The 17,342-nt window shown below is 50.7% G+C and overlaps 1 protein-coding gene across 7 annotated transcripts in view; it reads right to left on the reverse strand.

Moving 5' to 3' along the window:
* The window catches only part of GRIP2 (glutamate receptor interacting protein 2), a 115,006-nt gene that overhangs the window by 9,105 nt on the left and 88,559 nt on the right, over positions 1-17,342 (reverse strand). For 5 of the 7 annotated variants that reach the window (XM_077993509.1, XM_028844481.2, XM_028844480.2 and 2 more), the window contains 10 exons: positions 15,163-15,349; positions 14,537-14,682; positions 13,649-13,729; positions 12,302-12,368; positions 12,054-12,199; positions 10,099-10,243; positions 7,829-7,968; positions 7,069-7,248; positions 5,875-6,052; positions 3,819-3,924 (listed from right to left, as the gene is read on the reverse strand). In XM_077993509.1, the coding sequence (XP_077849635.1) occupies positions 3,819-3,924; positions 5,875-6,052; positions 7,069-7,248; positions 7,829-7,968; positions 10,099-10,243; positions 12,054-12,199; positions 12,302-12,368; positions 13,649-13,729; positions 14,537-14,682; positions 15,163-15,349 (1,376 nt within the window). Of the gene's footprint in view, positions 1-2,615; positions 2,738-3,818; positions 4,207-5,874; positions 6,053-7,068; positions 7,249-7,828; positions 7,969-10,098; positions 10,244-12,053; positions 12,200-12,301; positions 12,369-13,648; positions 13,730-14,536; positions 14,683-15,162; positions 15,350-17,342 lie in introns of all 7 variants that reach the window. The other 2 variants (XR_013414212.1, XR_013414213.1) reach the window with 2 other exon arrangements.

A 17,342-nucleotide genomic window follows, 5' to 3' on the forward strand; every position in this document is an offset into this window, starting at 1 on the left:
TGCACCCCAGCCTGGGCGACAGAGCAAGACTCTGTCTCAAAAAAAAAAAAAAAAAAAAAAAAGATGTAGAACTTGAAACACAGTATCTAAGAAACGGGTTACACAGTAGAATAAATACAGCCAAGGAGAGAATTAGTGAATTGGAAGACAGATTAAGGAAAGCAGCTAGTACACAGTGCAGAGAAAATATGAAAGAAAAGTTAAGAGACATAGAGGGTAGAATGCATGGAGGACAAGTGTCCAACATACTTAACAGAAGGAGACAATAAGAAGGAAGCAATATTATAAATACCATGACTAGGAATTTTCCAGCATAGAAGGCAAACATGAGTCCTCGGACTGAAAAAACATACTGAGTCTATAGTAAGACAAACTCTTACTGAGACACATCAGAGCAAGAGAGCCAGCCATCACAGAGAAAGAAATCCTCAAATCTCCTAGAAAGAAAAGACACAGGACTTTCAAAGGAACAACAGTGAACCTAACAGCAGCAACAATCATTACCAGAAGACAACAGGGTAATATCTTCAAAACCCTGAGTAAATGTTTATATTTCATAGTCAACTAAACTATCATTTAAGAGCAGGGGTGAAATAAAGACATTTATAAACTTCTAAATTGATTGGAAAAAATAAAAAAGAAATAAAGACTTTTCAGAACACAGAGCCTAAAGCAGTTTACCACCTAAAGGCCCTCAGTGAAAGACTATCTTAAAGGATGAGCTCAGAAAAAAAGGGGTATGCAAGAAGCAAAGGTGATAACAGAAATTGGTCAAATATTCTGATAAAACCCCATGTTCATGAATTTTGAGCAATTTATAAACGAGTTGGGACATGAGAGGAAGTAGTTTGGAGAGAAGTGAAAGAATTCTATAGTGCCTGTCTTATTCAAGAGGAGGACAAAGGTATTGCTTAGACTTGTTAGAAAAACCAAATTAAGAAAATATATTGAAAATGTAAGGTAAGGCCATGGCCTTCCCTTCAGTGGTCTATCCTAATAATTATTTAGCCATAAAAAGGGATGAATTACTGACATATCCCACAACATCAAGCTAAGTGAAAAAAGCCAGACACAAATAGTCAAATACACACACCACTTTTATGAAATATCCAGAATAGGCTAATCCATAGAGACAGAGTAGATAGCGATTGCCAGGGGATGGGAAGAGGGAGGGATTGGAAGGTAGAAGTTTTCATTTTGGGGTGTTATAAGTGTTCTGGAATTAGATAGTGCTGATGATTACACAACATCGTGAATATAACAAGTCACTAAACTGTACACTTTAAACTGGTTAAAATTGCAAACTTTATATGTTAATTTTATCTTGATAAACAGAAAGCTTACATTAGTATCATTTAAAAGGCACTGGACTAAAATTAAGAGAGACTTAAGAGACATAATAACCAAGCTCCAAGCATGGATTAGACATTGGTTTGGACAAACCAGGGGTAAAGGGCAATTTGGGTCCAACTGACGAAATCCGAATCTGGTCTTGGTATCAGGAAAGATTAAAATATATTGAAATGGAAAAATGAAGTAGCTAGCTAAAAAAGCAGTCTACAAAACAGTACATATGTCATGACTTCATTATCTTAAAAATACATGGCCAGGCATGGTGGCTCAAGCCTGTAATCCCAGCACTTTGGGAGGCCAAGGCGGGTGGATCATGAGGTCAGGAGATCGAGACCATCCTGGCTAACATGGTGAAACCCCATCTCTACTAAAAATACAAAAAACTAGCCGGGCGTGGTGGCAGGTGCCTGTAGTCCCAGCTACTCGGAGGCTGAGGCGGGAGAATGGCGTGAACCCGGGAGGTGGAGCTTGCAGTGAGCCAAGATCGCACCACTGCACTCCAGCCTGGGCCACACAGCGAGACTCCGTCTCAAAAAAAAAAAAAAAATACATGTAAACTCATTAACACAGTAATAGTGGTGATCTGTGGGTGGTGGGAATGTTGTGTCCTTATGTTTTATTTTTACTTATTTTTTCATTACTTATTTTGATTCTACTTTGTTTATCCAATTTTGCACCACTCACACGTATCACTTAGGTAATAATAAAAGGTTTCAATGTAAAAACTGAATGTTGAAAGTAGAACAAACGAATTAAAGATAATCACTACAAGAATACAAATAAAATTTAAAATCTCCAAATTGGAGATTGTGGAGAAAGCGAGCAGTAATGAAAAATGTATCAATAGAAAAAAGGAAAGATGGATGATCAGAAGAAGTATAAAGAAAACAGGATAAATAGGAAGTATAAATTATATACTAGAATTAAGTTTAATTATATATTTTTTCAGGTGTACCTCTGATTGAAAGGTTTAATTATATTAGTAGTCACAACAAATATAAATAGACTAAATTCATCTTTAATAAAAAGAGAACCCACTATGTATAGTATACAACAGAGACACATTTAAAACAATGATACAGTAAATTTGAAAACAAGCAAATTGGCCAGGCACAGTGGCTCACCCCTGTAATCCCAGCACTTTGGGAAGCTGAGGCAGGTGGATCACTTGAGGCCAGAAGTTCGAGACCAATCTGGCCAACACAGTGAAAACCCATCTTTATTAAAAATAGAAAAAATTAGCTGGGCATGGTGGCACATACCTTTAATCCCAGTTACTCAGGAGGCTGAGGCATGAGAATCACTTGAACCCAGGAGGTGGAGACTGCAGTGAGCCAAGATTGCACCACTGTACTCCAGCCTGGGTGACAGAGTGAGACTCCGTCTAAAAAAAAAAAAAAGAGAGAGAGAGAGAGAGAGAAAAATAAGCAAATTGAAAAAAAAGACAGGCAAATAATCACCAAAATAAATTTAATGAAACAATATTATTATGAGACAAAACAGAATTTAATTTAAGGTGGAAAGTGCATTAGCAAAATTTGGGATGCAGCCAAAGAAATGCTTACAGGTAAATTCATAACTTCAAAAAATACATTATTCAAAAACAAGAAAGACTGAAAATTAAGGCACTAAGAAACCATGAAAAGGATCATGACTTAAACATAAAGTAGAAGGAAGAGAATATCAAAGCTAAACAAACAAATGAATAAAATAGAAAATAATAAAGCCAAAAACGTGTTCTTTGAGAAACCTGGTAATTGGCTGGACTAATGGAGAGAAAAAAAACGACCCCAATTGACAATATTAGGAATAAAAAGGGGCAAAAGCACAGATAAAATAGAGATTTAAATAAAATAAAATTGCTCTCAGAGTGGAAGCTTGGGATATGACTTAGCAAGATCCTCTCTGGATCCTCCTGGACAGTTTGTTCTATGCACTGAACAATACTGACCTTACACAAAGCCACATTCACCTCTGGTTTCCCACAGCCCCTTATCTTCTGTCGTCACTGATGTCAACACTCACACACTTCCACAGGGCGTGCCCACAGCCACATTCATGTATCACACGCACATACACAGATACTAAAACTGCCCCTGTGCAACTACATGTGCACACTCAGACACACGTGTTCTGAAATACACTCTGCAAGTGTGCATGCATGAGCATGTTCACATGCATGCATACACATACGCTCCCAATGTACCCATGATGATGTCACACATATTTCATGTCCACACAGATAATGTGTAGTACCACGGTGCTCTCAATCACACTTGCACATGAGTCCATGCACAGTCTGTAAATATGTGAAGACACCTTTTCCCAGAGGGTGCCCAGGTGAGTGCATACATACACGTTACACATGAGCATGATACCATCAACATGCCTGCCTCCCATTGCACACACACCAGAGTAAACAGCCCCGGGTGCCCCTTGAAGGCCTGCAGGGCAGGCGGCCATACCTCCAGTTCCCTCAGCAGCTCTGACTGACCACATGACTCCAGGTCTTCGAGAGCTTCTCCAAACACACGCCAGAAGCCCTCCTCTCGGGCAGGGCCAGGGGCTGGGCTGTAACGTAGGAACCAGAGAGCGTCAACTCCTGGCAGGCGGGTGGGCGGGCTGGGGCCTGAGGAGTCTTCGGGGCCCCAGGGCCCAGCGTTGGGCTCGAGGGGCCATAGGGTGGGTGGGCGGGCAGGCAGGCGAGCATCCTCGGTGGCAGTTCTGGGGCCCCGGGGCAGTGGTTGGTGACACAGAATAGGGGAAAGACGCAGTTAGGGGTGACCAGGACTGTCGGTGGCCAGTTAGAACAAGGGCAGATGAGACGGGGTGGAGAGCGGTGACACAGGATGCCTAGGAAGAGAGACAGAGGACAAACAGACGAACAAACAGAGAGGAGATCCATGGTGTAGCCCCAGAGGACGGCCCCTGGCCCCACCCAGACACACGGCACCGTGGGACAGTGACAGGGACAGAGCTGGAGCCAGCAAGGACACAGATGGATGGAGGGGATGATATATCTGTGCTGGGGAAGGGTCGAGACCACCCATAACGCCCATCGCAGGTTGTACGAGTCTGTTATCAGTTCCAACAGAGTCTCAAAAGTTCACAATTCACATTTTTTGCACTTCACAAAGCCACTTGCCAATTACAAAGACCTCAATGGTTACAAGGCATGCTGCGATTTACAAAGCACTTGTACTTTTTCTTTTTTTTTTTTTTTTTGAGACAGAGTTTCACTCTGTTGCTGAGGCTGGAACGCAGTGGCGCGATCTCGGCTCACTGCAAGCTCCGCCTCCCAGGTTCTCACCATTCTCCTGCCTCAGCCTCCCAAGTAGCTGGGACCGCAGGCGCCCGCCACCACGCCTGGCCAACTTTTTGTATTTTTAGTAGAGGCGGGTTCCACCATGTTAGCCAGGATGGGCTCGATCTCCCGACCTCGTGATCCGCCTGCCTCGGCCTCCCAAAGTTCTGGGATTACAGGCGTGAGCCACTGTGCCCGGCCAGCACTTACTCTTTTACAAAGGCGCGCGAGCTTTGCTCTCTTAGGGAGCTTAGGAATGAGGATGTGTTGCCTCCTTCCCTTTCCATGTTACAGATGAAAAGACAGAGGCTGAAGGACACTTGCTCCATTCAAGTCAATTTCACAAGCATTTCCTGAGCTAAGTCCTCTGCTGGGCACAGGGATATGGAGGAGAATAAAGTGTGGCCCCTGTTCTTACACAGCTGGAGATTCATTTGCAAAATATGTCTGAGCACCTACTAGGGCCACACATGGAGCTGGGGTGCCATGCAGTAGAGATGACAGCCAAGTAATTAGCCAGATAGACACAAGGTGGTTTGGCTACCAGGAGACTTGTAAGAGCAGCTGTGGGTACCAGGAGCGAGGGAGGAATCCCTTCTGCCTGAGAAAGACAGGGAAGCTTCCCAGAGGCAGGGGAATTTGAGCTGAGTTTTGAGGGATGAGTAGGGATTTTCCAGGAGAGACCAGGAAAAGGCATTGAGGCAGAAGGAACCGCCTGATCAAAAGCACCACGATGAGAAGGTGGCCTGGGCCGGATGAGGAACAGCATTTCTCCACAGCCTGCTCTCTGCAGGAGCCTTCTCCAGTGGCTGAGCCACTCAGAGCCACTCAGCACAGCCCAGGTCTGGTGCCGGTGGGCTGAGGGCCCTTGCAGGAGGCCATCAGGCCATCTGGGGTAAGTCAGGTGAGCCTGAGTTCAAGTTCTGAGTCTGCTGCTGCTCTTCTGAGAACAGGAGATGCCCAAAGTTGGGAAGGGCCAACCAGGCTGCTCTCCACCTCCTTACCTTCGTCCCTGCCATGCCCTCCACCAATCCACCCTTCCCTCTGTCTCAGCCTGGCTGAGGTGGCTCTGCTCAGTGCTTCTCTCCCAGGAGGCACCCCTCCTCAGGAGCCCGCCAAGACTCTCCATTCCCCCACCACTTTGGCATGGGCACCCTCACCCACCCCAGCCAAGACACTATGACTCCCTCCTCCTTCACGGTGCTCCCACCACAGACCTCGCTGGCGGCTCCCAATCCTCCTCCTCCTCCTCCTCCTCTGGAAAGCTCTCGTCAGCTGGGGTTGGGGTATAGCTCGTCCTCCGGGGCTCGGTGGTGGGGGGGCTGCTCCTCAGCCGGCCAGGCCTCCACTCCTGGGGGGTCACGCCCCGGGCTGCTGCCTGTGGTGTATAGGACCCTGGTGGTGGAGAGAGGGCCTCTGTGTTCTCTGCGGCCTTACTTGCCCTCCTGCCTGCCCCATTTCCAGCTGTGCTGAGTGACCCTGGGGAGGTCTTTGCTCCTCTCTGGGCCTGCGTCTACACAGCCCTCTGAGGGCCTCTGCCTCCCAGAATCTCCCTGGAGCTCCTGGTCATCCAGAAGTTAATGCCCAGGGCTCTGCGACTCTGTCTCAACTCCATCGGCCTGGGCTTGGCCATCACCCTGCCAGGGAAGGAGGCTGAACATGTGGCTCCCCCTCCACTTCCTGCCCTTGGGAGCTCTGAAGGTCCAGTCCCAGGGAGTGAGCTGAGAGATGCTGACAGAGAGCTGGAGATGGGGAAGCTGAGGCCCAGGGAGGGCAGGTGTCCACAGGCAAGAATGGGCTGGCAGCCACCTACAGCCCGTAGAGGCATCACCCCCCTCACCCCCTCAGTCCTCTGAGTTGGACCATGGGGAGTTCCAGTGGCTCTGGGTCATTGAGGCCAGCTGGTCACCCACCAGACTCAGATGCCTCCCTGAGGCCATCTCCGGGTCTCAACATGCATTGGCTGGGGAGGGAGCCCCAGAGGTGTCTGCCCCACATTGGGTCTTGTAGGCTGGGGTGGGAGGGGGCTTTTGGCCTCCCTATTTTCAACTGGATGGAATGAACATTGTTGAGCACCCACTGTGTGCCAGACACTGGGCTAGGAAGGAAGGAAACAGTAGAAGAAAGACCAACTTTGTCCATAACTTCACAATGGGGAAAGCTAAGCAGCCAGCATGGGACCCATGGTTCTAAATCAAGAGATATGGCTGCAGCCCATGCTCCCAGGAGCAAGGGGCCCTGAGAGCAGCTTATGGAGCCAAATCAGGTCTTCCTTCAGGAAGGGCCCCTAAAGGATGCCAGGAGAGGAGAACAGGAGGGAGGAACAGGCAAACGAATAGTCCTGCACAGGCCCAGCAGCTGGGGTGGCCTAGAGAGAGCGTGTCACTTGTCCAAGAGCCCCAAGGTGTTACCTGGGCCCCCAAAGCCACCCTCTGTGGCCGAGCTGTCCCAAGACTCCACAGCACTGTCCACACTGGGCACAGCCGGTGAGAAGCGGGCTGTTGGCAGTCCTCCTTTCAGGGCCTCTGCTGGGTCCTCATCAGCATCGCTGGTCTCACTGAGGCTGCCCGACTTGCGGGGTAGGAGGGGGCCTGGGAGGAGAGGGAGGTGTCACTTCTGACTTCAGAGACACTCACAGTGAGCCTCAGTTTCTGCATTTCAGCCTGGTCTGGAAACTCACAGGCAGCAAGCCCTTCTGAGCTGACATATGGCTGTGGCACACTAATAAGCAAACCTGTTTCACAGATGGGAAAACTGAGGCTCGGGGAAGCTGAGCAGCATGCCGGAGATCACGCAGTGAGCACCAGTGGAGCCTGGATTAGCTCAGGCCCCTTCCACTGCCTATGGTGGCCTTTCTACCACGGCATGGGGACATATTCAGGGGCAACTGAGGAATGCATGAGTTATGGCCATGAAGCATACACACGTGAGCACCTTAAGAGGCAGGAAGTAATGAAGAACAGGGCTCGGACCCAGATTCTGCCCCATGCCAGCTGTGTGGCCTTGGGCTCATCACTCCCCTCTCTGAGTCTTATCTCCTTTGCCATCGCAGGCCCACCTCCACAGGGCTGCAGTGAGGACTCTGTGAGGGTGTGCAGGCAAAGCCTGGCACAGAGGGATTGCCCTTCCTAAACCTGCTGGGTGGCTCCCAGGGCATGAAGCGAATCTCACGGTCTAGTTGCTTCTTGATCTTCAGTGTGACAGTCTCTCCAGCCACCTGCAGGAGGTGGATGGCTTCGCTCAGCGGTCGGCCCTTGAGGCTAACGCTGTTGATGGCCAGAATGCGGTCCCCCACGTGGATGGCACCAGTCCTGAGGAGTGGATGCAGGGCGGAGAAAGGGAGTTAGAGACTCAGGGCCTCAGAGTGGTGGTCTGCCCTCAGGGAACCCAGGAGAGTCACAAGGCAGAAGTCTGGCTGACCCCAGTTAAACCCAGCTGCCAAAAACAAAACAAAAGCCACAAGTATGATCTTGGATCACATTAATAGAGATATAAAATCTAGAACCTGGGAGGGGATTCCCACCTGACTGTAAAATTAGGTTCTGGAACCAGTGTCCAGCACAGGTTTTGAGAATGGTTTGAATCCCACATACTAGCTGCCAAATACTTGCTATGTGATCTTGGGCCAGTTTCTTAAACCCCCAAGCTTCAGTTTCTTCATCTGTAAAATGGGGGTGGTAATACTAATTTTATTATCAAATCATAACTGAGGAGTGAATGAATGGAATGGATTCCTACTTCCCTCCAGCAGACACCCTTGGTAGCCATTGCCCCTTCCTGGGCCTCAGTTTTCCCACCTGGAGAATGGGCATAATCACCAGCACCCAGCAGACCTCACAGTAGGGCATGAAGTGCTGGCGAGGCCAGGCAGCAGCACTGCTGTGGCCCAGTGGTTTTCTACCTGGACACCCATTACAATGACCTGAGGAGCTTTTTGAAAATGTAGGTGCCTGGGCCCCACATCTGACCAATTAAATAGTACCTGTGGGGGTGGGGCAGGAAGGTGATTCTGAGGAGCAGCCAGCGCTGAGCAGGGAAGAAGCTGTAGCAGGCGCTCAGAGTGACCTGAGCCAGGTAGAGGAAAAGGAGGCAGAGGACTAGGTTGGGGATCTTGAACCCCTGGGGCTGTAGATGTCACCCCAGATGGGAGTTCCTGGAGAGTCATGCTTGGGCATTGCCCTGCACTTCCCCGGGGACGAGGGCAGTGAGTGAGGCAGGGAATGGTGGGTTCAGGGAGGGGACCAGAGCTGTGGTGTCCAGTATGGGAGCCACCAGCCACAGGTGGCTGCTGAACCCCTCAAATATGACTGCCCTAATTGAGATGTGCTGAAAGCAGAAGATTCACACCAGACATGGAAGATGTAATATTAAAAAGAATATAAAACATGTTCTTAATGGTTTTTATGTTGATTACATGTTGAACTAAACATATATTTAAGATGAATTTCATTTCTTTTTGCTTTGCAAATGTGGCTACTAGAAAGTGTCTGATTAAATTTGTGGTTCAAATTATATTGCAGTTGGACAGCACTGAGCTACATCAGCCCGGCGAAGGCAGGAAGGTTGTCTGTACAGCCCCAGCATCCAGGACAGAGGGGCCAGGCACACAGTAGGTGCCAGCACATGCTGGAATTGATGAAGACATTGGGGTCAGAAGGTCCCACACCGACCTCTACAGTCTGCCAGGTGTCCAGCAGGGGGTGCTCCAGGAGCAGGGTCCAAGCCCCAGAATCCCTCCCATCCTCTCCCCACCCAGCGAGCCACTGCCCCTCCTGCGCGGTGCCCTCCTTTGGGACGCCTCCTGCCCCTGCAGCCCCCACCAGGCTCTCCTTTTACAGCCCGCTCGTCGCTGTGCTGGGAGCTCATCGCTTCCTTGCCTGCTGGATTCATCCTTGCCCAGCTAGGGGGAGAAGGCTCGATCTCACCCACACTGGGGGTCGGGTTCCATCTCTGACCTCCACCTCACCCTGGGACAGGGCTCCATTCTTACAGCTCCCTCAGCTGCCACAGTTTCAGAGTCTAGGGGCAGCAGGGACAGTCCCCCAATGCCTCAGGAAAGCCCTAGGCAGTGCTGGGACCAGGGTACTGGGGCACTGCCCCATCCTATTCCACACACAGCAGGCGCTCCAACTAGCCTTGCAGGGCTGACCTTCCAGACACAGGTAGGGAGGGGGCAGGAAGATGCACACACCTTGGCCCAGTGCTTACCTGGGGCCAGGAGGTCTGCTGGGGTGTGGGCCTCTGCCCTGGCAGGCAGGGGCTGACACTCATTTTACAAATGCAGACCTGAGTCTCAGAGAGGGCAAGTGACTGGCCCGATGTCACCCACAGTGTCAATGTTGGAACAGAGGTCAGAATCTTGCTTGGCTTTGCCACAGCCCCAGCTCTTGCTTCCTGTGTTCCCTGAGCCCACCATGTGTCCCCACAGAGCCCCAGCTCACCTCTCAGCCAGGCCACGCTTGGTGAGGCCTGAGATGACAATGGGGTCAAAAGGTTCCTCCGTGCCTGAAATGGTGATGCCCAGGGGGCCCCCATAGCGCTTCAGCTCCACTGTGTAGCTGACAGCACCCGTGGTCTCCAGCTCGTCTGTAAGCACAGGGACCCATGAGGAGGAGGCCCCCGAGGGGCAGGACCAGGAGCTGGGGGTACCCCCAGCTCCCTAAAGCCTTGGCCTCACTCACTCATACTTAGTTATTCATTCATTCACCCAGTCACTCATGCTCTGATCTCATGTAGCACAACCTGGGGACCCTGAGGCCATCTTCTGCCCAAATACCAGTAAAGAAAAGAAACATCGGCCGGGCGCGGTGGCTCAAGCCTGTAATCCCAGCACTTTGGGAGGCCGAGATGGGCGGATCACGAGGTCAGGAGATCGAGACCATCCTGGCTAACATGGTGAAACCCCGTCTCTACTAAAAAAATACAAAAAATTAGCCGGGCAAGGTGGCGGGCACCTGTAGTCCCAGCTACTCGGGAGGCTGAGGCAGGAGAATGGCGTGAACCCAGGAGGTGGAGCTTGCAGTGAGCTGAGATCCGGCCACTGCACTCCAGCCTGGGCGACAGAGGGAGACTCTGTCTCAAAAAAAAAAAAAAAAAGGAAACATCACACGTCACCTACAATAATGACAACATTGATGCCAAGAAACAATGGTCTCTTTTCCTCCAGCAGCCAGCAGGAAGCGAAGGGAACCCCGATCATCTTTTTTTTTTTTTTTTTTTTTTTTGAGACGGAGTCTCGCTCTGCCACCCAGGCTGGAGTACAGTGGCCGGATCTCAGCTCACTGCAAGCTCCGCCTCCCGGGTTCACGCCATTCTCCTGCCTCAGCCTCCCGAGTAGCTGGGACTACAGGCGCCCGCCACCTCGCCCGGCTAGTTTTTTTTGTATTTTTTTAGTAGAGACGGTTTTCACCGTGTTAGCCAGGATGGTCTCGATCTCCTGACTTCATGATCCGCCCGTCTCGGCCTCCCAAAGTGTTGGGATTACAGGCTTGAGCCACCGCGCCCGGCCCTTTTTTTTTTTTTTTTTTTTTTTTTTTTTTGAGACAGAGTCTTGCTCTGCTGCCCAGGCTGGAGTGCAGTGGCATGATCTCAGTTTACTGCTGTACCTCTGCTTCCAGGGTTCCAGTGATCCTCCCACCTCAGCCTCCCAAGTATCTGGGAGTACAGGCATGCATCACCCAGCTAATTTTTGTATTTTTTGTAGAGATGGGGTTTTGCCATGTTGCCCAGGCTGGTCTCAAACTCCTGGGCTTAAGTGATCCACCCACCTTGGCCTCCCAAAGCGAAGGGTGTACAGGTATGAGCCATTGCACCTGGCCCAACTTTTCTTTACAAAAAGAAATCTACCTCCTACAGTAACCTTCTTTCACAGAGTCAGAGTTGGTGACTTGAAGACTGCCCCTTTGAATCAGGGATTCGCTTTCCAGTTGGCACAGTCCTCACCAGTCCCTTTTGCCTCTCCAATTCATACAGCTTTTCTCACTCATTTGTATCACTATCTGGCTTCAGTGGGGCCTGAGTCTGTAGTCCTTGCTTATCCACTCATAGCCTGCCACTCAAAAGGGCAGCCTTGCTCTTCCCTTGCCCTACCTACTCATCTGTCCACCAGCTGCACCCAGTAGGTCTCCTCTGCCAGGCTTGGTGCTGGACATGGAGGCTACAGGAGTGTCTCAAACTCCTGTCCATCTCACAGAGGCTCTGGAGGGCCCCAGACGCCGGGGACAGTGAGAAGTCTGTGGTGTTGCCCCCTCCTTCATTAGTTCAAAATTCCAGCCAGCCTTCAGCAGCACCCACCACCCTCCCTTCCTCGGCCAGAGGGAGCCCTGAATTGCAAGCTGAGAGCCCACTGGTCAAAGGGTGGGCCTCTGGAAGTAGGAGGGCAGTGTGAGGGCCATACCAGAGTTGTCCTCGTCCTTCCGGATCTTCAGCTTCACCAGGTCCTCGCACTGCCGCAGGATTTGCACGGCGTCCTCCATGGGGCAGTTGTCCAGGCGGATGTTGTCGATGGCCAGCAGCTTGTCACCTGGCTCCAGGGTGCCCGTCCTGCATGAGTAGTGGGGAGAGGGGATGGAAGGAGCTTGGTGCATGCAGGTGCCATACTCACCGCTGTTGGCTACTTCCCCTCCTGTGCCCCAGGGCCCCTACCTGTGTGCCACACTGCCTTTCTTGATGTCGGAGATGATCAGGGGCTCCCCTCGCTTCCTGCTAGCCGCTGGAGGAAAAGAGGCCGTGAATCTGACCTTGGTGGCCTCAGCCTGGGGTGGGGTGGCGAGGCCCAGGGGTCTGAGTGTGGACTCGGAGTCAATGGTCCTACTCACATTCTGATCCCACTGCTTCCTGGCTGGGTGACTGTGAGCAAATCAGCTCACTTCCCTGTGCCTCAGTTTCCCCCCGTAAAATGGGGGTGGCACTGCAGACCTCATGGGGATGTGGTGAGAGTAAATCAGATAACGCAGGCACAAGATCTATCATGGCCCTTCCAATGCCAGCTCTTCTTTCCTCCTGCTCCGCCCATCCCCCAGCAAACTGCGAGCTCTTTGTGGAGAGGGGCTGTCCGCTTGGTGCCTGTTCCCAGCACCGGGCTCGGGGTTAGCACCCAGGCTCTATTGTGTGCTCGGGGAGGGGACACAGAAGTGAACAAAACAGACAGCAGTCTCTCCCTGCCCTCCTGGAGCTGGCACTCCAGTGGTGGTCACAATCAACAACATTTAAACGTTGATGAAGTGAGCTGCGGAGAAACCTGAGAAACGGGCCTGTGTCGAGGGCGGTAAATGTTCAGTCAGGTGGTCGGGGAAGGCCTTGTCAAGTGACATTTGAGCAAAGACCTGAAGGAGGTAGGGAAGAGGCCAGAGGAACAGTCTCAGATGCAAAGGCCGAGAGGCAGGAAGGGGCAGTTATGGCAGGGAGCAGCCAGGCCGGCTGCGGCTGGAGGGCTTGAGTTGGGGAGAGTCAGGAGATGAGGTCAGAGGTCATGGGGTCCAGAGCACAGAGGGCCTCACTGGGGCCAGAGGCCTTCAGCTTTTACTCAGAATAAGTTGGGAGCCACGGAAGGGCTTTCCCATGCTCACCCATTCTACGTTTTTCTTCTGCACTCCTCATTTTCATTCCTTTGACAAACATGAATTAAGCACCTACTGTGTTCCAGGCCTTTGCTGGGCTCTGGGAACACAGAAGTAGGCAGAAAACCAAACCCAGCCTGCATATTTGTCACCTTCCAAAGTTCTCTCACCATGGGCCCCCCACAAGCCCCCCGGGAGACCCACGAGGCCAGGGGACTCCCATGGTGCAGAACGGGAAGCTGAGGCTTTGGGAAGCTGGGGTCTTGCTGAGAACACGCAGCTGGGTCCCACGGAAGCCAGCCTCCCCACACCCCCAAGCCTTTTCCTTGGGCCCTGCAGGGTGTCACGCCATGGAAATGCTGGTCCAAGCTTGGAGAGCTCTTTCTCCCCAGCAGGTGAGCTGGCTCCTGGGCAGGCGGCGGGGCAGACTCACAGCTGATGACGATACCCAGCTCCACGCCACGCTTCTTGGGCAGCTTCACATGGAACGTGCCACTGCTTGGGATGACGGACTCTGGGGTGGATGGACATAGACCGGCGTGAGGACCAGAGGAGGAGCCTCACGAATCCCAGCCCCATGCCCATTCTGGCTGTGCTAGGAGGGACCCCAAAAGTCACAGTCCTAATCCCATCCTCCTGCTTCCTCCCAACAAAGGAGGAAACTGAGGCAGAGTGAGCTGACAGATTTGCTCAAAACAACTGACTCGCTCTAGTCAGACCCACCAGTCGGGGCTGGAACCAGGCCTCATGCCTGTCAGCTGGTGTGGTGGGCGGGAAGGGAGCTCCCCACAGCCTAACAACCCGGTGTGAATCTAGCATATATTTCCTGAGCACCTACTATGTGCCAGGCCGTGGCTGGGTATTTTCACGTTTTCATTTCTCTTGGGCGTATGTCTCACCTAACCTGAGTACCACCCCTATAGGGAAAAGATTCTATCCACTATTTACAGATGGGGAGACAGAGTGGAGGGACTCTTCTGTCCAAAGCCACACAGTGTCGAGATCACAGAAGCAGAATTCTGACCCAAACTGTTGTTCGAGGTTCTTTGCCTAACCCATGCTGAGAAGGAACTTGGAGTATTTTCAGCTCCCCATCCCCATCCCCACTCGGTCCTGCCCCTCTGCAAAAGTTGCCTTGTGTGGAAACTTCTCCCTCCCACGCCAAGGCCTCCCTTCCCACCATAAGCTGCAAAGCCCCTGGGAGAAGGGCACTGAGCACAGAGGGGGATAGGGTGGAGCGTTTGCACCCGCAAGGCAGGATAAAGAGAGGAGGGGTGCAGGGCCCTGAAATATGAGGAGGAAGCTCGAGCCACTCACTCACCCGCCACATCGAACTCCACCTCTAGCACAACCTTGTGGGCCAGTGCGGCGTCCCGAAGGAGCTGGTTGGCTTCCTCCATAGTCCCGTCCTCGGTGGCGATGCCATTGATGGACAGGACACGGTCCCCTATCTGCAGCAGCCCACACCTTTACCCAGGGGGCCCGGCAGAGAGAAGAGGCTCCGTGACAGGTCCACTGGGAGAGAATGTCATGCAGGGCAGGACTGAACCTGGGCCCCACCTCCTGGCCTGGGGTGACTCTCAGCTCTGCCCTGGCCCACCTGTGTATCCTCAGGAATGTGGCTAAGGGCTGGACCTTGCTGGACCTCAGTTTCTCTGTTTGTCCAATGGGAATGATGCCATGAGCCTTACAAGACGTATATACAGGGGACTCTGCCTTCAGGCAGACAGAGGTTCAAGCCTTGGGATTCCATGGGTAAGCTGCGTAATCCTGGGCAAGTGAGTTAGCTTCTCTGAACCTCAGTTTTCTCATCTGTAAAATGGGGCTGGTGCTGGGGCTGATGCAACGGTTAAGTGATGTGCTTGTGAAGCTAGGACTTGGTGCTGTGACTCAGTTTCTCTCAGTTGGAGAGTGGCAGGCTCAGTAGGGAGGGGGCAGGAGGCTCACCTCTCAGCCGGGCTGTCAGGCTCGATGAAGCACACGAGGGGTGGGGAGGACAGGGTCTCCGTGGCGAAGATGCCGCCCTGGAGCTGGAGGCCAAAGCCGCTGAGGGGGTCTCCGCAGAGCACGACCTCCGTGGTCTCCGTGTGCACAATCTGCCCGCCCGGCCCCACTGTGCTGGAGGCCAGCGACACTGTAGGACAGGTGGGCCCAGCATTCAGGTGAGTTGCCCCACCGAGGTCTTCCTGCCAGGGCCTGCCCATCCCGGGGCCTGAGGCACTGGAGCCAGAGCGCAAGGAAGTGGGAGCCCTGACTCAATCTGGGACCAGGCTAGATCACAGCCCACTCTGAGCCTTGGCTTCCTCATCTGAACAATGGGATCGTGATTCCCACCTCGTGGGGTGCGGCAAGGACTAGGGAAGATAGTGGCTGGGACTGACTGTCATGCTGTAAAACAGGTTCTAGGAGTAGTGTAATTTTATTATATTATTGTGCTGTGATCTACTGTAGTATCTATTATATTATGTCACTCTGCTTTTTGGTAAGAGCTTTATTGAGATATAATTTACATACCACAGTAGTCACCTATTTAATGTGTACAATTCAATGGTTTTTAGTGTATTCACGGTTATGCAAACATCACCACAACGCATTTGAGAGCATTTCATCAACTCCAAAAGAAACCCTGTTCCCTTCAGCCACCCCTGAAGATCTTCCTATGTCCCCTAGCCCTAGGCAACCACGAATCTACTTTTATCTCTGGATTTGCCTGTTCTGGGCACTTTATATAAACAGAATCATGCACCACGTGGCCTTTGTGACTGGTTGCTTTCACTTGGCATAATGTTTTCAAGTTCATCCATGCTTTGCAGGTATCAGAATTGCATTCCTTTTTGTGGCTGAATAATATTCCATTGTATGGATATACCACATTTTGTTTATCCATTCATCCATTGGTGGATACTACATTCCTTCCAGCATTTGGCTACAGGGAATAATGCTACTATGAACATTCATGTATAAATTTTTAGATGGAGATGACACGTGTTTCATTTCTTTTGGGCATATACCTAGGAGTGGAATTGCTGGGTGACATGGCAACTCTATCTTTAACTATTTGATGCATAACGTTATTTAATAAATATTGTTTTACCTTCCATATGTGAAATATATTTGCATCATTAATATGAATCTTGGAAGTAATTTATTATTAAACAAAATTTATTTAGTATTTTATTTTATTACTAATTATATTATTGTCATATATTATTAAATTATACTGTATGTTATACATTACAAAATGTGTAATATGTTATGTTTTTAGGTATATTGTGTTTTTATATGTATTTATTTATTTATTTTAAAACAAGGTCTCACTGTGTTGCCCAGGGTGGCTCACCAGCAGCATCATCTTGGCTCACTGCAACCTCCGCCTCCCAGGTTCAAGTGATTTTCCCACCTCCAGAGTAGCTGGGATTACAGGCGTGCACCACCATACTCGGCTAATTTGTTGTATTTTTGGTAGAGATGGAGTTTCGCCATGTTGGTCAGGCTTGTCTCGAACTCCTGGCCTCAAGTGATCTGCCCACCTCGGCCTCCCAAAGTGTGGGGATTACAGGCGTGAGCCACCATGCCTGGCCTATTTTTTCCTTTTCACTACTATATCCCCAGTGATAAAAATGGTACGTAAGAGGTCAAATTTTTTGGTTGAATTACTTAATAAATTATTATCAATAGTAATAATGATAGTACTTTCTTAGTTACACATCCTAGGAAGGAGACAGGTAGAAGAGTCACAAGAGCCTCCAGTCTCCACATCCCCTGCCTACGAGCAGCACTTCTGCATCTTTTCACCTCCATATTCCTCACTTTCGTGGCCAGGAAAGATGCTTAGTAGAGGTATATTTTATCTCTGATCTGATTCTGAAATCTCTTTCCCATTTCCCCTTGGCTGCCAGGAAGTATAGAACCATATTTAGCTTTTTTCAGACACCAGGTGACCTGTACTCATCTCTTCTTTCATCTGGTTCTATCTCAAAGGGCCAAGTTTGATCTTCTGTCCTTCCTGGAGGCCTCTGCAGCTCATGTGGCAGGAGGCTGAGAACCCTTTGTGCATCAACAAAGGAAAGACTCTTCCCAAGAAGGGTTTTGAAATTTTAAGCATTATTGTGTTTTGCCACTTCCAC

Source organism: Macaca mulatta, chromosome 2 (genome assembly GCF_049350105.2).
Source record: "Macaca mulatta isolate MMU2019108-1 chromosome 2, T2T-MMU8v2.0, whole genome shotgun sequence".
NCBI classification, from domain to species: Eukaryota; Metazoa; Chordata; class Mammalia; order Primates; family Cercopithecidae; genus Macaca; species Macaca mulatta.